Consider the following 24444-nt stretch of genomic DNA (forward strand, 5'->3'; position numbering starts at 1 on the left):
GCGGCGGCTCGGGCTCGTTGGCGGCGGCTCCGGCGCGGTCGGCGGGGCTGAGCGGACCCGCCCGGGCACGGCCCCCGCCGCGGCGCGTGAGTGACGGGCCCCCCCGGGGGGAGGGGGCGCGCGGGCTATGGGCCCCCCCCGGGCTGCCGCGCCTGCTCTGCCGCCAGTGGCAGGGAGCCGCGGGCACGGCCCCGGGGGGGGGCCCGGGCTGAGGAGGGCGCCGGTGTCTCGGCCCCCCCCGCCTTGTCACGGGGGCTGGGCCTGTGGCTGTAGCCCCCCTTCGGGTCCCAGTGCCATGGGGGGGGGGGCTAGGCCAAGCCCCGGCCCCGGCTGGAGCGGTGTGTACCGCGGGGGGGGGGGCTGCTGAGAGCCACTGACCCAAACTGCCAACCCGGCGTGTGGTGGAAACCGCTTCAAGCCGGGGGGTGCGGCGCCCCCCCCCCGGCCCAGCGCCGGGGCCGGGCCCACGCCGGTCTTGGGGCCGGGGGCGGAACCAGGCCAGGGTCCTGAAATCCCCGCCCCGGGGATGGAGCCACGCCGGCGTCGGGAGGCTGAGCGCGGCCCCCTGGAGCCCTGTGCCGAGGCCGCTGGTGGCGCGGCGGCGGTGAGATGCGAGAGGGACACGCACCCGCCGGCCGGGGTGGTGGGGTCTCCTCCTCCTCCTCCTCCTCCTGCCTTGGCTGCGAAAGCCCCTGGGCGTGCGTGTAAAATTGTGTTGTAGGCCGCTGAGATCGGAGGCACGGCAGAGGCTTTCCCTGCCATATTTGCTGCTGTGGGGGCCGGTGATGAGACAGAGTGAGATCAAAAACAGCATTAACCGGCACCGGCAAAAAGCTTTCCATCTTCCACGCGGCGTGCTGGCCTGAAATGTAGCCGGGACAAGTGCATCTCTGTTGTAACTCCACTAAAGTCAGAAAAGCTACCCCAGGAACGAACGTAGCCCCCTGTGTTCCCAGTGTTGTCTGGACCTGTCGGTTCTAGGACATGAAAGAGACAAGGTAGGTGAGGGAATATCTTTTATTGGTCCAATAAAAGGTATAACCTCACCTACTCTCTCTCCCTTGGCCCAGTTTGACTATTACGGTGGTTCTCAACCAGGGGTCCGGGGCCCCCTGTGGGGCCGCGAGCAGGCTTCAGGGGGGCCGCCAAGCAGGGCCAGCATTAGACTCGCTGGGGTCCAGAGCAGAAAGCTGAAGCCCCGCTGCATGAGTCTGAAGCCCGGGGCCCTATCATCCAGGGTTGAAGCTGAAGCCTGAGCAATGTAGCTTCATGGGGGCCTCCGGTGGTGTGGAGCCCCAGGCAGTTGCCCTGTTTGCTACTCCTTAATGCCAGCCCTGACTTCTATATGCAGAAAAACACAGCTGTGGCACAGGTGGGCTGTGGAGTTTTTATATCCTGTTGGGAGGGGCCTCAGAAAGAAAAAGATTGAGAACCCCTGGACTATTAGACTGTGGAAGAGTCTCCTTATGGAATTGTGGCTGTCTTGTCACTTGGTCCAAAACTCGGCGTGACATAGTGCTGGTGAATAGACTTTGGAGAGCACTACTACGCTGCCTTGATAATAGTGCTCTTCCACATCTGCCCTAACTTCCATTTCTTTTCCAGTCTATGAGAGGCAACAGCTGGTGGTCCTGCCCCTGTCATATTGCAAGGCGGGAGACCAGGATTCCTTGAATAATTCGGCCTCTCTACTCAGATGCCTGGCCAGTGATTACGGTGCAGTAAAACTGTTCTGTTAAAGACACCATCCATAGAGGAATCTCCTTCTGGGTCTCCTGTCTCAGCCCTCAGAACCATCCAGTCATTTCCCACTGCAGTCAGCAGAGGTGCTCCCACCAACTTTTTTGTTGCTTATCTGGCATTGGCCATTTCTTATTTTGCTTGTTGCAGTGTTGTTCACATTTATTTTAGGATATCTGTCCAGCGACTTGCACTCAGAGTCACAATCCTGTACTAATGGTATTTTTTTGAAAAGGGAAGATTATTCACCTGTGAATCTGCTTCTTGAAAATATCATGCCGGAGCCTCCTTTTCCTTCTTTGTTTGCAGGAATGTTTTTGAGGTGGTGTCATTTTGTTCCGGTTTTTATAGACATTTTATTTGATTTCTGAATGGGAATAAATTGGGAGGTCTTGCTTCCCACACAGGTCAGAGACTGAGTCTGAATACCCCAAGGCCGGAGGCTGTAGCTGCTGGTACAAGCTGACCAGGAGGAGGGTCGTGCACTCTAACTATTACTGTGTCAGAGGGCCAAAATCTGAAAGAATTTGCAGAGCACAAGACTCCAGAGTGAGAATCCTCTGTCATGTATCTGCAAAATAGTAGAAATTGCTGATGAGCAACTTTCCCTTGTTTGCCACAGCAACTTACTCTATTGCTGGTTCACCATGGCATATAGAAGTAACATCCCTTTTAAAATAGTATATGGAACGAAGACGGTTTCTACATAGTGTTGGCACTTGAGTGACATTTACCTCCATCACTGCTTGAAACCCTGGGGGAAATACTGGTTTATTAGTTATGTTTGTAGTCTCCATTTGTACTGCATGGGTATGAATAAAAAGTACCTTGTGCCAAACTAAAGGCAAGGTGCTTTTGATCTTGAAGTGTGGTACTGAGATGAATTAGCACCACGTCATGCGTGTTCTTGTACGTGCACCGGTTCCTTCTAGATACGTATAAATATTCATAGCATTAAAATGCTGATGTGGTCCAGTTCTGCAGAGCTCATGTGTGCTCTTCTCATTGAGGTCAGTGGCAGTCTTGTTGGTACAAGGATTGATTGCAGGATCAAGGTCTCTGTTGTTTATCTAAAGCCTCCTAATTAGGATATGAGTTTCAAACTTGTGCCAGAGTTCACAAACCCTGCTCGGTTAAATTCTACTATATGTCCATGAGTAACACTGTGATCATAACCCAAGAGGTTGCCTTTTAAATAACAATAAGGTTAACTCATAGTTTTAATGGAGGTGATATCTGGGTCATGGCCAGTGTTGTATGTGGTCAGTTGAAATAGTCTTGTTGATTTAACTTGGTTTTCATACAGTTGGTTGAATCTGATGATGTTTGCACATTTATGAAACTACATAGTTCAGAAGTAAAACCTGATTGATTTTCCCCTTAAGAGTCACGTCTTTTCCTTCCCTAAGCGAGGCTGATGGATGTAAAGAAGCACAAATATTGGTCACAAATGTTGGCTGTTAAGCATGGAATGGGGTGAGTGGGTTAGGAAATGCACAGCTGTCCCTTTCAAGGTGCCAGCCAGTTCAATTGCATTACATTATATGCCATTCAGCTCCTTTTGTATTTTTGCAATCTCAACTGAGGGGACGAAGCTGAACCCATGTAAAATGAATTGTGATCCGTGATGTGATTGTTACAGTTCAGGGCAACTGCACCTGTATTCTCCCTCTATGGTCCAGTAGTGGGACCCATTTTTAGGCTTCCAGCTCCCACTTGTTACCTCTCTTGAGTAGAGACCCACTTCCCTTTCATAGAATCATAGAATATAAGGGTTGGAAGGGACCCCAGAAGGTCATCTAGTCCAACCCCCTGCTCGAAGCAGGACCAATTCCCAGTTAAATCATCCCAGCCAGGGCTTTGTCAAGCCTGACCTTAAAAACCTCTAAGGAAGGAGATTCTACCACCTCCCTAGGTAACGCATTCCAGTGTTTCACCACCCTCTTAGTGAAAAAGTTTTTCCTAATATCCAATCTAAACCTCCCCCACTGCAGCTTGAGACCATTACTCCTCGTTCTGTCATCTGATAGCATTGAGAACAGTCTAGAGCCATCCTCTTTGGAACCCCCTTTCAGGTAGTTGAAAGCAGCTATCAAATCCCCCCTCATTCTTCTCTTCTGCAGGCTAAACAATCCCAGCTCCCTCAGCCTCTCCTCATAACTCATGTGTTCCAGACCCCTAATCATTTTTGTTGCCTTTCCCATGTGACTGGGGTTTTCCCCAGGCTGCACGGTTCCCTGCCTGCATTGTGGTATTCTCAGCAAACCAGACTTCCTAAACAGGCCCACATCTGTACTTTACTTTCTCTTCGAAGGCTTATGACCAACTTAACTGTCAGCAGTTATGTTACCACGCAGCTATTTGTAAGCAAGCACATTTATTCTTAAGGTGTAGGCATTACAGTGAAAGCATATTAAAACAACAAAAGAACCTACACACATGCTAATAAGCTTATACACCAGAGCCTACAACCCCCACCTCCTCCCCAAACTCCAGCAAGGACTTTGGTAGGAGTCAGTCCTTCAAAACCCGCACAGGGGATTTTCTGTGGTTACAAGTCCATACAAGCCTTAGCTCAGAATAGGTTAGTCTTTCCTTTATACAGCTTGGGCCTTTGACCTTGTGACTCCAGGACAGGTAATCAGGAGACGATGGTCCTTCCTTCAGGGTGTAGCTTCAAAAGGCTGGACTTTTGCAAAACTGGAAGTGGGAATTTGCATTTGCCTCCCCCTAGAGCAGTGGTTCTCAAACTTTTGTACTGGTGACCCCTTTCACATAGCAAGCCCCTGAGTGCGACCCCCTAATAAATTAAAAACACTTTTAAAATATATTTAACACCATTATAAATGCTTGAGGCAAAGCGGGGTTTGGGGTGGAGGCTGACAGCTCGCGACCCCCCCCCCCATGTAATAACCTTGCGATCCCCTGAGGGGTCCCGACCTCCAGTTTGAGAACCCCTGCCCTAGAGATTCCCCAGTTTGTTCAAAAGTCCATTTTTGTCTGGCCCATTGTTCAAAATAGTCCTTTGAAGTTCATAAAACTTCTCAGGTTCAAATCCCATCTTCCCCCCTAAGGATACTACATACAATCCCAGCCACATTAATACATAACATTTGCCTTTGATACAATGAACTCCAAAGCTACTTAAATTTAATTCAGTAAGGTTTTTCAAAGATACTGCAGGAAATTGCCATCTCTTTCAGGGTGATTTAATTGAAAATGGTTCAATTTAGAAAATAATTAAAATTGACACACTGAGTACAGTAGCCGATAGTACAGTAGTGCTTTAATAAGAAGCTTTTGAGACACACCCATGATGCAGCATGGAATTAAACTGTGTCACTTTGGAAACAAAGTAGAAAGAACAAGCAAGATTTAGATTTAAGATGGTTGCCCTTATTTTTTCAAACAAGCAAACAAGGATGGAGAGGGAGGGGCAGAATTAAGCAAGGGTTTAAAGTTGAAATGCAAACTGGCCGCAGCCTAGAGATACAAAGTTCATCTGTCACCAGCCCATCCTGAGCTCATGCTGAAAGTAGTTCATGGTCTTACTTATGTAGTCTTTCCCCTTGTAACTCCCATAGGCATTCACAGCAGTTACAGATGAGCAGGGAGTAGAGATGCTCTATATGTCATGCAATCTAGTTTACATCTATCTCCCGAGGGTACTTTTTTTAATGCAGCTTTTTACTGCATTCCTATCCATATGTCTTATACAAATCAGGCTAATAAACCAGTCTCTGGGATTGCCTTCTCCTGTGCAATAGTTCATACTTGTTCTTTCTGTTACTGCTATCCTGATGTGAAAATATTTTATTTCTCTAGCATTGCTTTCATCATGAGTTCCGAGTTAAATGTCCCGGCGGATCCTGCCACTCCTGCTTGCGGCTCTGAACCTGGCACAAAGGGCATGGATTATCGGGACTGGGTCCGACGTAGCTATCTGGAATTGGTCACTTCAAATCATCACTCTGTTCAGGCTCTCGCATGGAGAAAACTGTATCTGAGCCGAGCCAAGCTCAAAGCTTCCAGCAGAACGTCTGCTTTGCTCTCTGGATTTGCTATGGTATATTTTTCTAGTTGCTGGATTGTGAAATGTTGAGTTGTGTAAAACCTTCCTCTGTTAATAGGGGTTGTTTTCTGTACATAGAGCAGGACATTCCATCATTTCCTTATTAGGTGGTAAGGAATCTGAGTGTGTGCATTTTTGTTTGGCTGCTGTTGAAAAGTTTTAACACAGAGAGCAGCTCTCTCAAGACACTTGTTGCAGTGCTGTGATATCCGCTACCTAGAAATAGTCTCAGGGAGCCCCAAAACCCATGCCCCAAAGTATCGGCTGACCTGTTAGTAACTGGCAGCCAGCAAGAGTCTTTGGCATAAACAGAACACTTGCATAAGATGATGAAGTGATGAACCTCCCCCTTATCTAACCTCTGGATCTCACTCATTGGTGGACGGAATTAAAACTCCTATCCGTATGCATGCACAGCAGATATGTGTGGTAGTAAGGAGGTGGAGGAATAAACACTGCTCAAGAAAATGCAGACCTGGTATTAGGGCTTTTTTGGTTCGTGGGGGCTTGTTCTTTTCATATGTCCATGTAAAGAGGAGTGTTGTGTGAGTGAGGGGGGTATGAAGGGATTTCAGGAGTGAAGAGAGAGAGAAACAAGATCCATAGAAAATGTTTGGTTTGCTTGTAATTTTTTAGTTTAAACACTGACAATTTTTTCTCTGGGTTGCAGGGGATTTTTCTGGGTGTGGGGGGAAGGAGTGGGGGTTATATTTCCTTTTGTCTTTTTGTGGTTCACCCCCTCCCTGCCAATATTTTTTCTTTTTGGGTATAGTATGTGTATTCACAAAATATAGTAATGTACAGTAGAACCTCTATTTGACAGACTAAATGGGGATTGAGGAGTTCATAAAATGAAAGTTCATAAACTGAACATCTCAAAATTACGATAGATAAGTTGTACAACAAATAAGTTGTACATAAGCTGCAGTTTGGTGTACTGCATCCCTTTCTTCTGGTCCTTCAAACCACTGCAAAGCCCTTTCCAATGCATTAAAGGCATCAGAATATGAAGGAATGTCAACTTGTTCTTCATTGACATCACTTTTGTTATGTGTGGGTTCTTTTTTTTTTTTAATTTCCTCCCCACCCTTACAGGGTCAGGAAAAATGCTTCGTATAGTTGGTGGTTCATAAGATTGGTGTTCATAAAATCAAGGTTCTACTATATGTCTGGTTGTAACTTCTTTTGTATTCTGAAGTAGCAGATGGAAACTTCTAACTGGAAAAAGTTGCAGATCCCTGATCCAATGTATTTTTGTTCGATCCTCCAGCATAGCAGCTTTCTTGATGTTAGGCCCTGTCTACAGTAGGCACGCTTTGCCAGCATAGGAATAGCAGTATACTATTACCAGCCAAGCACGTCTAATGTGGACACAGATTATACTGGCAAAACTGTACTTGTACCTGTATAGAAAAACCACTCCCACAAGCGAAACAAGCTATGCTGCAAAAAGCACAGTATAGTTGTGTTTGTGCTAAGAACTTCTGATAGCATAGCTCTGTCAGTCATGTGTGAAGAGGTGTATTCCCTTACTGACAGAGATATGCTGGTAGAAGTCTGCAGTGTAGCCAGGGCCATCCCTAGGGTGGTGCGGGGCCTGGGACAAATCAGGCCCTGCGGGCTTGGGGGCCCCACTCTGCATTGGCGGCTGGGATGGATCCGGCCTGGTGCTGAGTTGCCTGCTTCTGCTGACAGTTGCCAGCGCCTACCTCAGGGCTATTGTTGGCCATAGTGCCAGGGTGGCTCAGGGCTCCTGCCGAGGCCGGGGACTTGCAAAGCCCCAGTCGTGCAGGGTGGCCTCAGAGTCCTGGTTGCGTAGGGTGGCAGCTGAGGCCCAGGTCGTGCGGGGCGGCAGCTGGGAGCCTGGGGGTGCTGCAGCCCTGCCCTCACCTCTAGTTCCCATGCCTATGTCTTCCGGGATCAACTGTGCCGGCCAACCGCACCGGCCCGTGGGGTCCCCCAAAGCGCGGGGCCCGGAGCAGTTGCCCGATTTGCCCTACCCAAGGGATGGCTCTGAGTGTAAAAATCAATAGTTAATAAGTTGGTTATTAGAACATAAGAACGGCTGTACTGGGTCTAGCCCAGTATCCTGTCTTCTGACAGTGGCCAGTATCAGGTGCTTCAGAGGGAATGAATGGACAGGGAATATATCGAGTGATCCAGCCCCTGTTGTCCCCAGCATCTGTCAGACGTTTAGGGACACCCAGAGCCTGGGGTTGCATCCCTGGCCCTCTTGGCTGATAGCCATTGATTGACTTATCCTCCATGAACTTATCTCATTCTCTTTTGAACCCAGTTATGAAGTCCAAAAGTATAATGTCCCCTGGCAATGAGTTCCACTAGTGGACTGTGCATTGTGTGAAGAAGTACTTCTTTTTATTTGTTTTAAAGCTGCTGCCTATTAATTTCATTGGGTGACACCTAGTTCTTGCTATGTGATAGGGTGAATTATACTTTTCTACGGGGTGCTGATGCTGGGGGTGCAGCAGCACCCCTTATCTTGAAGTAGTAATAACAACCAAATATGTGGTTTCTGCTTTCAGCACCTCCACTATAGAAATTGTCCCAGCACCCTTGCTTCTCTATTGACTTTCTCCACACCATTCAAGATTTTATAGATGTCTATCCTAGCCCTTCCTAGTTGTCTCTTTTCTAAGACTCACAGTCCCCATCTTTTAATTTCTCCGCGTATGGAAGGTGTTCCATACCCCTCATCATTTTTGTTGCCCTTCTTTGTATTTTTTCCAATTCTAATACATATTTTTGAGGTGAATACTTGGGTGAATACCATCTGGTCCTGGTGACTAATTTATCAATTTGTTCCAAAACCACCTTTGCTGACAGGTCAGTCTGGGACAGCATCTCAGATTTGTCACTTTGAAGGACTGGCTCAGGTATGGGAATCTCCCACACATCTGCTGTAGTGAAGACTGATGCAAAGAATTAATTTAACTTCTCTGCAATAGTCATGTCTTCCTTCAGTGCTCCTTTAGTACCTCCATCGTCCAGTGCCCCACTGACTGCTTGGCAGGCTTCCTCCTTCTGATGTACTTAAACATTTTTTTTCGCTGTTAGTTTTTGTGTCTTTAGGTAGTTGCCCTTCAAATTCTTTCATGGCCTGTCTTATTTTATTTTAAAATATATTTTGCTTGCCTGTACTTTTGCATGTGACTTGCCAGAGTTTATGCTCCTTTCTGTTTTCCTTACAAGAATTTTACTATTAGGCCCTATTAGAATCTATAGGTAAAATCTGCTTCCTTTTAGTAGTATTTAGCAAAATTGTTGTATGTCTTTAGAGAGAGCATTTTGTATTAAAAACAGTGTCACTATCCTAACTCTAATGCATTCTGCAACTTGATCTAGGCAAATGGACCTTCTATGTCCCCGTGGAGTGTCACTGAAGTCCACGGAACTGCTCTTGGGCTTAGGGTCTACCCACTTAGATCCGTTTGCAGGGTCGGAAATCACAGTGGTCACTTTAAAAACAAAACACTACTTCTAAACTCACTGAACACAAACAGCAATGGGAAGTTCTTAGCAAATATACAGTATAAACCAGCTGACTTCTATTCATGGCATATTCGCAAGGTGTTTAGATGTCTGCTAAAATTATCCACTTCACTTCATGCTATTGGATCTGTCTCAGAAGGATTCTTGCTCCTGTTGGATTTTTTTTCAGTGCAGCTGTTGAGAACTTCAGAGCTGACTCCAAGGAGCTCTGGTGGTTTGCGTATATTTTTTTTAAAATGAAAAGAAAATAGACCAAAATGACTTTCATTTTGGATGACGTGTGATTACATTCAAAGAAGTGGGATCTCTGGTCTTGGGTATTACTTGCAATATGTTTTCTTCATAAACCTAACTTTCAGAATATAGGGATTCCTTTAATTTGTGCAAATTTGTTACTAATTTTTCTCCAACTGATAGAATCGGGCATCCCAGTTAACGACCCTGGTATCATTTGCAGCCAATTTATTTCTGCTGCAATAATTTGGAAGGCAAATACTTATTAAACAGGCTGTGTACTCTGTCGTAAGAGAGGCAACAATCTGGCTATTGAAGGAAGTAAAATGTATTCCAAAGTCGTACTTTATTTACATATTTAAATATACATAAGTCCAAGGTACTGTAGTATGGGACTAGGATTCAGCTCTTTTCAGCATTCTGTTTCTGCTTCCAATTCAACACAGATCAGTAGTGGCTGAAAATTGTTACCAGCTGATGGCTGTTTAATGATCTGTGTGAAACGAGCTGCTGGGTCTGGGTCCCATTCCTATTGGGCAGGCATCCCATCACACAAACCATCATCACTAGTTGGTGCTCTTATTGGCTGTCTTAGCAGAGAAGCCAAAGACAGAATAGGCAGGAAGACAGCTCCTCTTTTTCCTGTAGGTATAGTCCCTCTAGGTCTAGTTTGAGGCATGTTGTCAGGGCAGGTAGGGAAGGTCTGCATTGTCACTGCACCTGTCCTGTGACCACTGCAAACAGAGGGCTTCCAGTCCCTGTGCTCTCAGTCTAGCACTTCTCAGAAGCACTACATTCACTTTAAGAAGGAGGATCTTCAGAAATCCCCTTAATCATTTTCCTGGCTGAGCTAACAGCTGCTTCTGCACTCAGACTTCTTGGCTTGTTGTCAAATTGCTCTGAGGTGGGTTTTTTTCCAAATTGTCCAGTTTTTTTCCCCCTCCTGTAGATCTGTTGGCCTGACTATTTGCAGAGGCTGCACAGCCATGTGCCTGACAGTAACACATTTATGTTTAGAGTTACCATCAACATCTTGACAGGTTTCAGAGTAACAGCCGTGTTAGTCTGTATTCGCAAAAAGAAAAGGAGTACTTGTGGCACCTTAGAGACTAACCAATTTATTTGAGCATGAGCTTTCATGAGCTACAGCTCACTTCATCGGATGCATACCGTGGAAACTGCAGCAGACTTTATTTATACACAGAGAATATGAAAAAATACCTCCTCCCACCCCACTGTCCTGCTGGTAATAGCTTATCTAAAGTGATCATCAGGTGGGCCATTTCCAGCACAAATCCAGGTTTTCTCACCCTCCACCCCCCCACACAAATTCACTCTCCTGCTGGTGATAGCCCATCCAAAGTGACAACATCTTGCCTCACAGCATCAGTCCTAGCCCCATTTTGTTTGATGCTGTTCATATGGGTCACAGTTTAAGGGAAAGTTTGCTTAAAAAAAAAACCCCTGCAATGTTGAAATAATTTCCTGTGGGCTTGGATGTAACTTTGTGTGCAAGTCTTGAGAAGGGGAAAGATACAGACTGTTCATGCACCTTCAGAAAAAAGAAATAATCCATTTAAGCCCCAATTCAGGAAAGCACTTAAGCATGTGCTTAAGCACTCTGAATAATGATGCTTTCCTGAACTGGAGCCTTGAAAAGTGAAATATGGGAATTCTAGAAACTGACCATCTTTTTTTTTTTTTTTCCCCCCCCAGGTTGCCATGGTTGAGGTGCAACTAGAGATGCAGTATAAGTACCCCCAAATGCTGCTGATTGCGTTCAGTGCCTGCACAACAGTGCTGGTAGCAGTTCATCTCTTCGCCCTTCTCATCAGCACCTGTATACTACCTAACGTGGAAGCGGTGAGTAACATACACAACCTGAACTCCATCAGTGAATCCCCACATGAACGCATGCACGTCTACATAGAGCTGGCCTGGGGTTTCTCCACAGTCTTAGGAATCCTCCTTTTCCTTGCTGAGGTGGTGCTTCTGTGCTGGATAAAATTTCTGCCTGTTGACTCCATTATGAAAAACGAGACTGCTGTCATGCAAAAGCCCAGTGGCCATGTGGGCTGGCAAGCAGCCCTGGTCTCCACCATCATCATGGTTCCAGTGGGTCTGATTTTTGTTGTCTTCACCATTCACTTCTACCGTTCTCTGGTGCGGCACAAAACGGAGCGACATAACCGGGAGATTGAAGAGCTTCACAAACTGAAAGTGCAATTAGATGGACATGACAGAGGGTTGCAGGTAGTGTGACAGAGGAACAGGGATCTGTTTCAAAGCAAATCATTTTGCTGAGGCTAAGAGCAAAATAAACATTTTGCTAACAGGAGCAACCAAAACCAATGATGGATTATATGGGGGTCTAACAATCTAAAATGCGAATTGCCTGATTTATAGGGCAATGGGTTCTAGTTCTTCCCCAAACTAATGGGGTCTCTGGCCTATTTCTGGTCCTACACAATTGTGTACTTAAGTTGATACTGCCACACAGTTAAAGCCCAAAACTTTATCTACTTTAACATTATGTTCTGGAGGGTGATTTCCAAAGTGTTCTATTTTAACAATGCAACCTTCTTTTGCCAAGAGTGAAATTACTTGATACTTCAAAAAAAAAAGCCACTTATTTTGTAGGACCTGTTTGTTTAGGTTATTTTTAAGTGCCAGGGCTCCCTTGCTGGTTGTGCAGCAGCAAACTGACAAAGATTGTTTCCAGGGTTGAGGTGATAAATAGTGCTATCTAGTACAAATCTGAGGACATTCTGAAAGCACTGCCGAACATGGGGTGTTTGTCATCTTTATTATAGAATGGGTGTTACAGAAACAGGTCCCTAGAATGATGCAAGATGTTAGAAATCAGCAGTCTTAGTACATATGTCCTCCTTTTGCTATCCTCTCTTGCTAGTACCTAACCCTGCTTTAGAACAGGGGGGAGAGAATTTCAGACTGGCAGGAGGCTGGGAAGCTCTGTTTTGCCTGCTTCAGTAGTGTCCATTCTTTTCCAATGAATGCACACCAAGATCTTCTAATGTTACTGATCATGAAAGTTTGTGTGTCCAGGGAAGGCTTACAGGTATTTTCATTTTAACAACAAAGACATTGTTAAAGCAGGAAACTAACTGGGAATTTAAAAAGGCCTGGCATAGAATTTCGAAGGACTAGAAAAGCAGATTTAAAGGGGTGAGGAAAGATAGCACACCGCTGAAATCTGTCACTGTGTTTTCTTCATTTGCTCTGTATATACCAGAATAATTCGTGTTTTGCTGGCTTGGTTTGCCACATAGGGCTCGGCGTCCAGATCCCGTGCTTTTCCCTTGTTCTTTGTGCTAGTTGTGCCTGAGAGCTCTCAGCATTCTTACCCCTTAGGGAAGAAAGCCTCTTGCATTTTCTCAAACACCACATACCCCTTGTGGCACATGGAGCTGCATTTTTGCGTTTGGGGTGAGCTGCGTCCAGCCTTTGCCATTCCAAAGGGAAAGCTGCGTGCAGGTAAAGTACCATCACATTTCACTTATTGGCTGTATTTCAGCAGTGGAGGAGGTGATTCTTGTTTGTGCTTATGTAGCTTCGTGAGTGAAACTTGTAAAGCACTGTAGTATCTTTCTGGGTGAAAGTGTAATTAGTTGTGACTTTATTTATAACTACTTCATGGGGAGGCAAAATATTCTTCTGCAATCAGTAGCTTGATTTTAATTTTTAAAGGAAAAGTAACACTTATTTCAGCTACAGAAATATGTAAAAATATTTAAGCAAAATTGTCCTGTCCTGTCTCATCACACTCAGTAATCTGCAGGATGCTGCCAGTGCTCATTTCAGGCCCTATTCCCTTGCATTCGATAATAGTTTTACAATTTCTGCCAGTTCTTGAATAGTTCTAAAATAATTGAAGAAGTTTGTGATGTTCTATTTAATCCCTTCCCTTTAACCAGTGGTATTTAGGAAATATGTCCGTGTACTAAGTATCAGATTCCCAGCATGGAGTGTGTGTGAAATGAGTGCAGCAAGATGAGAATGTATCTTTAAATCTCTCTCTCTCTCTTTCTCTCTCTGACAAGTTCCTGGGAAGCCAAATCTAATCCTTTTTCTTCATTTTAATTCAGTCATTCCTGGGCAAGCGGGTTAGCACTCGTCTGTTTTTTCATCAGTTATTCTCACCCTCATCAACACGGGCCATGTTTACACAGGACTACCTACTGCTTTCCAAATACACAATATAAGGACCTTGTTTCTGGAAGGGATTAGTTTTAAAATTCCTGCTAAAGCTCCTGAATGTAATTTCAGTGACCCTCCATACCAAATGCTACTGTGCTTCCTTATATGTAGCACCTCTATCCTAAGGACCCCAACGGGTTTTGAATGTCACACAGTAATCTCTTCTTCCGTTATAGAAATGTAGCCACTATTTGACATTGCACAGATACCCTATGCAAGTTTTAGGATGGAACTTTAATACTGATTGCAGTTGAAATTGCTGGGATAGTTTAAGGAAGAAGAGTATAATTCCCTGATTTGGAGGTTGGCTAGGATATTAGGGTTGAATTCTGTCCCATCTCACCACAGTAAAAATTAGTATTGACATGTCAACCAGATCAAGATCACAGTAATGAAAATCAGAGTTTCAAATATAGTGACATGAAATTTTTCACAACCCTAAGTGAAGTAGCTAGGTTGACTTAAGTTTTTGGTGTATACCAGGCCTCAGGTTGTGTCTAAGTTTGTCCACTAGAGCAGTGGTTCTCAACCAGGGGTCCGGTGCCCCCTGGGGGGCCACGATCAGGTTTGAGGAGGGCCGCCAAACCTGAGGGCCGCGATCAGGTTTAAGGAGGGCCACCAATTAGACTTGCTGGAGTCCAGGACAGAAAGCAAAAGCCCCAATGCCCTGAGCCCTGCCACCCGGGGCTGAAGCTGAAGCCTGAGCAACTTAGCTTAATAAGGCCCACTGTGGTGCAGGGCCCTAGGCAGTTGCCCTGCTTGCTACCTCCTAATTCTGGTCCGGCCTTTTATATGCAGAAAACCAGTTGTGGCATAAGTGGGCCATGGAGTTTTTATAACATGTTGGAGGTGGGAGGCCTCAGAATGAAAAAGGTTGAGAACCCCTTCACTAGAGGCTGTCTCCTGCAGGCCAGTAGGATGATTTGGCCCTCCAGCCATATCAAATAATCCTCTGCCATGGCAAATAAAGTCAAAACACCACCAAGCAAGATTGTGCCTTTTGCCCTCTTTAGGCCACAGCCCTGCCCAGTGTGTGTGTGTGTGTGGGCGGGCATTAATCCTTTCCCTTGCATCTATAGTCCTTTTACTGCTTGGCTGCAGGGGTCCATGACAGCCAGGCATTCCTATACCCTCTCATCAGCTTCTTGCTATGGCTTCTTTCCAGCTCCTGCCCAAAGCGTAGTGGTTCCTTTTCTCTTTCTCCTGTGTCTCTTCGTCTTCCTCTAATGTGTCTTCCTCGCCACCACTCTTGCATATCGACTCACTGGCATCTGTTCCTTAAAGGTTGCATATGGTGTCAGCCACCGCTACAGAAATTGTAGCTGATCTAAAAAAGGGTGTTTGGCAGCATGGTGAAACTCGGCCATTTCCCAAGCAATGTCTGAAGCAGCATGAGCTTGTTTTAATTAGACTTTTGCTAAGGCTTCCTGGAGTTGAGCACTATTTTGGCCAGCTGTGCGTGTCTGAGCCACTATGCCAAAATCCAGCAGCTGCTGCTTGTCTTCACACGAACAGGATTATCAGTAGTGAAGCTTGTAAGTGCCTCTCCTTCCATTACGTTCTCAGTTGTCTAAATTTACCAGTTGTTGTCTTCTGTTTACTGCATTTTCCCCCACTGCCTCTCGTTGCTATTGTCCCTCTATTCCAGTTTTCACACCTGGGACCCCCCTATACTGTAGAGCAACCATTTGTCTTCAGCTCCCAACTGCTTGCTTCATGATTCCCAGGGCCACGTTCTGCTTAGATCTATCTCTGTTCAGGCTTTCTCCCTGCAGTCTTCTGCTGAGCCCTTCATGGGCTCTGCTTCTGATTCTCTGCCGCAGGGAGCCACCAGTGGTCTCCCTGCAGCCCCCCGATGACTGTTCTTCCCCAGGTCATCTTCTGAGTCTTCTTAGGCAGTTCCTTCCTTGGCTCCCTTTTAGCAGGGAACCATGCAGGCCCCAGCCCAAGCCATCCCTGTTGAGCCTTCCCAACCAGCTGCTGCTCTTCTCAGGTCTGTCTCCTCTGCTGAGGGAAGGAAGCTACCTACCTAGTACTTATAAGACCACTCCTCTTCATAGTGTCAGGGCACCTCTTATTACTTAAAAAGATGAGTGATCTCCCTCTCTCCTCTCTTTCACTGCCACCACGTACCAAGCTTAGAGTATTTCTGAAAAGAATGAATTTGAGAACAAGGGCACTATTGTGGGAAAGCCTGAGGGAAGAGATGGGCTTCACACTTGGCTCTGAATACACTGAGGTTAGTGGCTGTTCTGATTTTCTTCTGGAAATGAGTTCCATATTCTTAGTCCAGACCCTGTCTCCCATAGTTACAAACCTACACCTATTGATCAACAGTATCATTGTTCCCATGAAAATATGGTGGCTGGGAGGCCCTTGTCACAGAGGGAGATATGTGGACTCAGGGGTTTGGGACCAGTTCTGTGTAGGGCTTTGAAAATCAGGACTGTGACTTTGAACTGGACTATCTTCATTGGGAAGCCAGTGCAGAAAGCAGTGTGTTGGGATAAGAACGGCCATACTGGGTCAGACCAAAGGTCCATCTAGCCCAGTATCTTGTCTTCTGACCATAGCCAATGCCAGGTGCTTCAGAGGGAATGAACAGAGCAGGTGATCAAGTGATCCATCCCCTGTTGTCCATTCCCAGCTTCTGGCAAACAGAAGCTAGGGATACCATCCTGCCTGTCCTGGCTAATAGCCATTGATGGATCTATCCTCCATGAATGAATCGAATGAGAGAGAACTATCCAAAATGAGAACTATCCACAATGACTCCAAGATCTTTCTGGAGTGGTAACAGCTAATTTAGACCCCATCATTTTCTATGTATAGTTGAGATTATGTTTTCCAATGTGCATTACTTTGCATTAGTCAACATTGAATTTCATCTGCCATTTTGTTGCCCCATCACCTAGTTTTGTGAGATCCCTTTGTAACTCTTCGCAGTCTGCTTTGGACTTAACTATCTTGAGTAGTTTTGTACTATCTGCACATTTTGCTACTTCACTGTTTACCCCTTTTTCCAGATCATTTATAAATATGTTGAATAGGACTGGTCCCAGTACAGATCTCTGGGGGCCACCACTATTTACCTCTCTACATTCTGAAAATTGGCCATTTATTTATTATAATTGTTTCCTATCTTTTAACTATTTACTGATCCATGAGGACCTTTCCTTTTATCCCATGATAGCTTACTTTGGTTAAGAACATTTGGTGAGGGACGTTGTCAAAGGCTTCTTGAAAATCTAAGTAGGCTATATCTACTGGATCACCCTTGTCCACGTGCTTGTTGACTCCCTCAAAGAATTCTAGTTGATGAGGCATGATTTCCCTTTACAAAAACTATGTTGACTCTTCCCCCAACAAATCTTGTTTATCTATGTGTCTGATAATTCTGTTTACTATAGTTTCAACCGGTTTGCCTGGTACTGAAGTTAGACTTACCAGCCTGTAATTGCTGGGATCACCTCTGGAGCCTTTTTTAAAAATGGGTGTCACCTTAGCTGTCCTCCAGTCATAGAATCATAGAATATCAAGGTTGGAAGGGACCTCAGGAGGTCATCTAGTCCAACCCCCTGCTCAAAGCAGGACCAATTCCCAATTTTTGCCCCAGATCCCTAAATGGCCCCCTCAAGGATTGAACTCGCAACCCTGGATTTAGCAGGCCAATGCTCAAACCACTGAGTCATCTGGTACAGAAGCTGATTTAAGTGATAGTTTACATACCGCAGTTAGTACTTCTGCAATTTCACATTTGAGTTCCTTCAGAACTCTTGGGTGAATACCATCTGGTCTTGGTGACTTATTACTGCTTAGTTCATCAGGTTGTTCCAGAATCACCTCTAATGACAGTTCCTCAGATTTGTATCTGGGTAACGTATAACTGTGACCTGTGTTGCTGAGGACTTGGGTACCACATCCTAGACTATGCAGAGTTTCCTCTGGGAATGGGTCTTCCTTACTAGATACAGAGAATTGTAATAGTCCAGCCTAGATGTCTGGCAATTTGATAGATGGGATTGTAATGCTTCAAGGAATTCTCCTCTACTTTCTTCCTCATGCTAGCATTCCTTCAACCTTATCCAGAATCAGAAAGGCAGTCAGAAAGCTTGGAGACTGTGGTGTTCAGTTGATGGAAGGAAGATGTACAGCTCGGTGTCATCCATGTACTGCTGGCACTTCAGCCCACGCTATCTCACTAGCTCTCCCAAAAGCTTCACACACATCGAAAAAGAGGGGAAAAAGAGCTAAGCCTGGTGGGACCCCTGGTGTGAGGGGGCTGGAAGCAGTTATTCCTGACAATCCATTGGGTTCAGTCTGAGAGGAAAGACCTGAGCCATTGTAGGACATTTTCCATTCATACCTGGCTGCTTTTGGAGACCACACAGGAGAGTTTGATCACTTGCTGCAGAGTGGTTCAGCATACTCCCTTAAAACCACCTTCTTCCAAACACACCTTGCTACAGTCTGCAGTTACCTGATTTGGGAGGAAACTAGGCATGGGCAAGAGGGAGCTGGGGCTTCAGATCTTTTTAAAGGCCCAGTTCACACTGTGACAAGAGGTAAATAATGTATTGGATAGAAAGTTGGCCAAAACCATGAAGCAACTGTTATTTTGCCTGCTGGACAGAACTTCCTTGTAAGGTGTTATACATCTGTGTTGTAGCTTGAGACCTTTCACTTAAGTTATGAGTTGGATATAAGAATATGCACATTTAAATAGTTACTGTCTCCAGATAGGAGGGGGGGAAATGCGAGCAGACTTCAAGAATCTGGATCTTTCCTAGGGAAATGAAGTTTACGCTAGATAATAAGAAATAATAAGTCTAAGGCCAAAGCTGGCTTATGTATGACAGAACAGTAGTCCAGACCAAAGATTTGGGGATCATAATAGGGAAAAGCTCTTAAAGGGACAGTGGACTTTGTCTTCATCTCCTCAGTTGTTTCTTTGCAAGTACCTGACGCAGTTAGGATTGCTAAGCAGGTTAAGATACGATAAGATGTGCTTTGGCTCTCTCTGATGGGGACTTTTTGGAAAGATTCGCAAAATCCACTTAGCGGTGTCTTACTGAAAGCAGGGTAAAAAGAAAAATTGTGGGTTTAATTTTAAAAAATGGCCCGATGCACTGTGGTGGTCACACGTCGGGGTTCTAAGCAAACTATTTTTGAACATAGCTACAGGAAAAAATGGCTGGAATCTGACACTTGCCCGGGACACGAACCCTCCCTGAGTGTGCGTGTGCGCCTCTCTTTTGAGGAGCAAAGAGATGAGACATTGAAACCCCAATTAAGGGGAAAATCACATCTGAGTATGCTCATGCAGCATCTGCTAAGAATTTAGTAGCGCCTGTTGAAACTCCCTCCCACTTCAACATCACTGAAATTCTCCCTGATAGCGGAGGGCCCAGACAGGGACATCAGCTGGCGCTGGGACTGTAAATGTGTCAGTGGAGGATTTTGCTGCAAGGAAAAGGTGAAAAGTGCAGGTGCAGAAAATCCAGAAGCCCATGATTTTAGAGTGCCTCTGACTTTTGGTGCAATTGCAGTGTGAACGGTAAGAAAAGCGTTTCCAGCCCAAACAGTGGCAGCCATAAAGGTGAGAATTCTCTCCTCTCCCGTACTGAAATAGGTATGGTCTTCAAAGCTAAATTAACACTACATAGAAAATTAAGATAAGAATGACAACACAGGGTCAGCCCTAGCTCAGTATCCTGTCTTATGACAGAGGCCAGTGCCAGATGCTTCAGAGGGAATGAATAGAACAGGGCAATTATCGCATCCCGTCATCCATTCCCAGCTTCTGGCAATTGGAGGCTTAGGGACATCCGGAGCATGGGGTTGCATCCCTGACCATCTTGGCTAATAGCCATTGATGGATCTATCCTCAGTGAATGTGTATCTTTTTTTAAACCAGTTATACTTTTGGCCTTCACCACATCCCCTGGCAGTGAGTTCCACAGTTTGACTGTGCATTGTTTGAAGAACTACTTCCTTTTGTTTGTTTTAAACCTGCTGCCTATTAATTTCATCGGGTGACCCCTGGTTCTTGTGTTATGTGAAGGGACAAATAGCATCCATAACACAAGACTTAAATAAACAAATAATTGTCATTGTGCCTGGAGTGGGTCACAGCTAAAAATGCCAAACTCAGGACAGATATGCCCCAACTGGTGGTATATTCTACCACTAGATTTTACTGAACCAGTAATAAAATATACTCCTGGATCATTATACTAATTTTACCATGCAGCCACAAACAATTCCTGTAGGCATTCCAGCCCCTTATTACCACCCAGACAAACTGGACTTCTGTGATGTAAGGTTATTAAAACCAAAAAACACCACACATTAGGTTCTACCCAGGTCAATGGATGTGCAGGACCTTACATGAAAAGCAACTCTGCAGCCAATCCTTAGTAAACTAACTAAGGATTTATTAACTAAGAAAAGAAATGAGTTATTAAAAGGTTAAGACAGGTAAAACATAGTACTGTTGGATCAGAGAATGTAGGCCAAAATGTTAGCAGGGATGTTAAATCTGCTAGTTTCCTATAAGTCTCTCTGGGTTGCCCAAATAGCTTTGGGACCTCAGTCCTGTTGTTTAAAACTTCTCTGGTCAGAATTCACCGTCCAGAGATGGGGTAGGAAAGAGGTGGCCAGGAGCCTTTGTTCTCCCCTTTTTATATCTTGACCCTTTTGGCTGGAAAAATCCTGGCTGTCTCAAGGGGTCAAGTGGCTCCATGGCATAAGTGCTTTGCCCTCAGTTCCTCATATGAATTTCAAATCTTTGCTTGCCCCTTTCTGGATACATGCTGTCTGAGGTGTCTTTACCCTTGTTTACAGCTTCTTTGTTATTCCTGAAGAGTTAACCTATGGATGATTCTCAAGCTCACAACAACTTTGAGTTACAAATATATATCAACATTTGATAACTTCATTTACAATGATGATACGTGCAAACAGGACAATGAGTTTCAGCAAATCCTGACTTTTTAAATGATCCCTTACAAGGCATACTTTGTATGAGATTTATTACAATTTTGCAACAGTGGTGACCATATTGTAAACGGTCATCTTCCCATTTAGACTGCATCACAATAATAATAATAAAAGACAAATACAAATTATTTGTCGTAAAAGGAAAGGAAAGGCACCAGACCACAGTAATGCAGCGTCAAGGTTTGGATCTTGCAAACATTTGAATATCTTTAAGCACATGAGTATGCCCACTGAACTCATCTGTAAGTACTTGAAGGGTTGGAGCCTAAGGCTGCTCACTTAAAATCATAATCAAGATACAAACAGAGTTTTGGAAGGGATAAAAACTCCAGATGTAAGGTTGGAGCCAATCTGACTAGTGGGGATTTGGATGAGACTTGCATGGGGGCAGACCACATCTGCCTACTATGGGGTTCTGGCATCTTCCTCTGAGGTATCTGGTGAAGGTTCTGACAGAGACAGGATACAGATGGACCTCAAGTCTGATCCAGTCTATTAATTCCTATGTTCCTATGATTAAGATGCCTTAAACACCGTGGATGAATTAAGGTATGGCATGCATTTTACAATATACAGTATTAATATGTGGGAAGGTAGAATGCACACCACCACAGAGTTAATATGCTTGACTTTGTGACTTCAGCAGCGTATCCTTAGGAGCTGATCCTGCAATTTACAACACACAGATGGATGCTGTGTCCATTTGAAGCCCTATTGACGTCTCTAGGGCTCCATGAAAGCGCAGTAGTCTGCCATGCAATGTAAATTGCAGGACTGGACCCTAAGCTGTTTGTCCACTATTTTTGTTTTGTATTTCAGGACATCCATTCTCTTCTCTCCCCCTCTCTCCTACTTTCTGGTTTTTAAATTCTCATGCCCTCAGCGTTCCCCATTTCATACCTTCCCCATCCTCCAAGCTTTGTACCACTGCCATAAGCCCCTCCCCTCCCATTCCTTTCAGCCTGGGAAACAAAGAAACCACTTGGATCCCCAAGTGCCAGCACAATCAGGCCAGCCCATTTATTTTTTAATTAACTTCTCACCATCAATCTCCTTTGTGTCCACTTCAAAGTTAATACTCTAAATCATTTGATAACCATCTGAATATATCAAACATCTACATTAATATCTGTACATACAATTCAAAGCTCACCTTTGCTTTGATTCTAACAACTGATATCGAGAACAAAATGTTGAATCATTTAAGTGCCAGGAGAAAACTTTTGAAGTCGGTGGGGGGGGGGGTTCCACCTAGTTCCTGTTGAAGTCTTGCTTTATCTATGCATGGAGTATTTTATGGGGAAAAAAAATATATATCCTAGACTGTATTTAGATATGTGAATAATAAGAACCCATCCTATGTGAAACTGGATAAACATTTTCTAAAGTATAGTGGTTTTTACACTGTCATGCTGTTTAAGACTATATTTTTGAAGGCTAGACTGAGTCATCCAGTGTTCTGTATGGACAAAAAAAATATATAATAGTACATTAGGATGTTGACCTAATTTAATTAATTTGGCCAAATATGTTAGGCTCCCCCTTTATAAAATGTACAGGATGCAAGTCAACTTGATGATTTTGATTTTCGAGAAGGACCCTGTTCTTGGAATGTGTTTACAAGCACTAATCTAGGTTAAGAAAATATATTGCTCTGATAGGAGGTACTGTTGCATTGAACTTTAATAGTTTAAATGTATTACATTAACTGCATTAGCAAAGAAGCCCAAAACTCTTCTTAGCATCTACTAGTTACAGATTAAAATCCTCTTTATACTTACCACAGATCTCCACAATACCTGATCATCCAAAACAACTATTAATGTCTTTACAATGCTGCCATTCTGCCTTTTCAGTAGAGAACATGCGTATGGTTTTCACAAACGAAAACAGAGCCACCATGTGTGTCCCTGATGCCACAGCAGCATGAAATGGCAGGTTTACAAGTATTGCATTCAGGAGCTCCTTAAACAGGTGCTCATGTCAATGTTTACCTAGGAAAAGTATGCGCTAAGATGCAGCAAGAAGCAAACAGTGACCAAATTAAACATCAGCCTCTCTCAATACATAGCATAAAACCCTTTAGTTTATAGTTCAGAGTATAACATACATTTTTAAAAAATTAGTTCATACTGAGTCTCTCTAGTCTGTTTTCCTCGGGGCAGGAACTGTCTTCATTTAGACTGTACAGGGCTGAAAACACAGCCAATAAACACACAGCACAGTGTGAGCCAAAATATGCACTACAATTTATCTTCTTTTTATGGAGTTATGTTCTCCATGAAACCATCTGGTATCATACCTTGAGATTAAAACGGGCATATGTAGTATTTTAGCAGTGGAGTGAGAGCACAGAGCATAAGTTAAAGGAAGAATGTTTAATGACTGAAATATAAGGACCAAACACTAATTTAAATACTCTGTCTACTGTCGCTTAGTAAGCTTAGAGCATATTACTGCAGAGGCTAAATGCTAACAGCAACGGGATAATTTAGGACCATGGATCAAAAGTATTGTTACATATACAACTGTGGTACTCTAGGCTTCCTAACTAACTGTACCATTGTACAGAGCTCCAGGATGCTGCCACTACCTACCTTCCAATCAATTGGATATGCACTGAATTGAGATGGAGTTAGGAGCACCCCAAGACTCATCTTGTGATAGAGCACGCTATACAATTGAGCAGTAGGACGTAGGTGCTAGCTGTACAGGAGAGGTTAGTATGAACTCGTACATTTACTCAAAAAAGTGGGGGGGGGGGGCCTTTAGCTTAAGAGCACAAGTTACACACGCAATCCTGCTTTCTGATTGGACCAAAAAGGTTGTAGCCTATGGGAGGAATGGTGGGTTTTTTTGTTTGTTTTAAAAGAAATGACATGTGGCTGTAGTGAACAAGTCTCATGCAGGTTGCATTTCTACGGTAGTATCAGGTGCAAAGGATTGTCCTGCGGTGACAGATCTTCCCTTCTGACAATCTGTGATCACAGTATGTTGTTTCCTGCAGAGAGAGGGAACGCTTTAACTGTGTGAAGCGAACGCTTTGCTGTTAGAAAATCTGAATGCTGCTCATGGTTTTGAAGCTTATGCGGGAGTCATGGGTGTGACACTATGTACATTTAACACTTGCTAATCAATGTAAGAATTAATATGTTGCTATTTGTGCATTTGCATTTAAATATTTGACTAAACTGAAACTGGTTCATTTTGTCTGCAACTATGAACAGACCTGTGTTTGTGTATATAAAACTCAATGTGATTAAAATATCCGATAACTCAATCCTTTATTTGTGTCAATTGTTTGTAGTGAGTAGATTTTTTTTTTAAATATAAGTGACTGAAGCCTAAGATTTACAACATGAAGAAACTAGTTTCTGCCACAGCTGACTTCTCAAATCTCCTACCTGGAGTGACACAAACCTGAGCCTTTCTGCTGGAAGTTACAGGAAAGGACTCGTGCTGTAGTCTGCCTCTCTGCTTATTCTTAAAAACATACTTTATTACTGTGAATGAATGGCAGGGTTCAGAGGTTACAGATGCTCAGAAAAGAACACAGCCTACTTAGAGTTCAGATACTGAAGATGTCTGAGTTGTCTTTGAAAACCTTCCACTGCAAATGTTGCTCTGACACTCTGAAATCCCACAAGATGTAGGTCATACACTATATA

At 44.3% G+C, this 24444-nt stretch overlaps 1 protein-coding gene across 4 annotated transcripts; it reads left to right on the forward strand.

The window, feature by feature from the left end:
* On the forward strand, window positions 1–24056 carry ORAI2 (ORAI calcium release-activated calcium modulator 2). Of its 4 annotated transcripts, XM_075120746.1 has the most exons (4): window positions 35–86; window positions 1606–1826; window positions 5566–5806; window positions 11273–24056. In XM_075120746.1, exons 3-4 carry the CDS (start codon window positions 5579–5581, stop codon window positions 11816–11818), a joined length of 774 nt encoding a protein of 257 aa, XP_074976847.1. In that variant the 5' UTR covers window positions 35–86; window positions 1606–1826; window positions 5566–5578; the 3' UTR covers window positions 11819–24056. The 4 variants fall into 4 exon arrangements, with proteins under 4 accessions (XP_048680419.1, XP_048680420.1, XP_074976847.1 ...); XM_048824462.2 differs by lacking the exon at window positions 1606–1826 and having other exon boundaries at window positions 1–86; XM_048824461.2 differs by lacking the exon at window positions 35–86 and having other exon boundaries at window positions 482–1826.
* The last annotated feature ends 388 nt before the right edge of the window (window positions 24057–24444 follow it).

Source organism: Caretta caretta, chromosome 17 (genome assembly GCF_965140235.1).
Source record: "Caretta caretta isolate rCarCar2 chromosome 17, rCarCar1.hap1, whole genome shotgun sequence".
Lineage (NCBI taxonomy): Eukaryota > Metazoa > Chordata > Testudines > Cheloniidae > Caretta > Caretta caretta.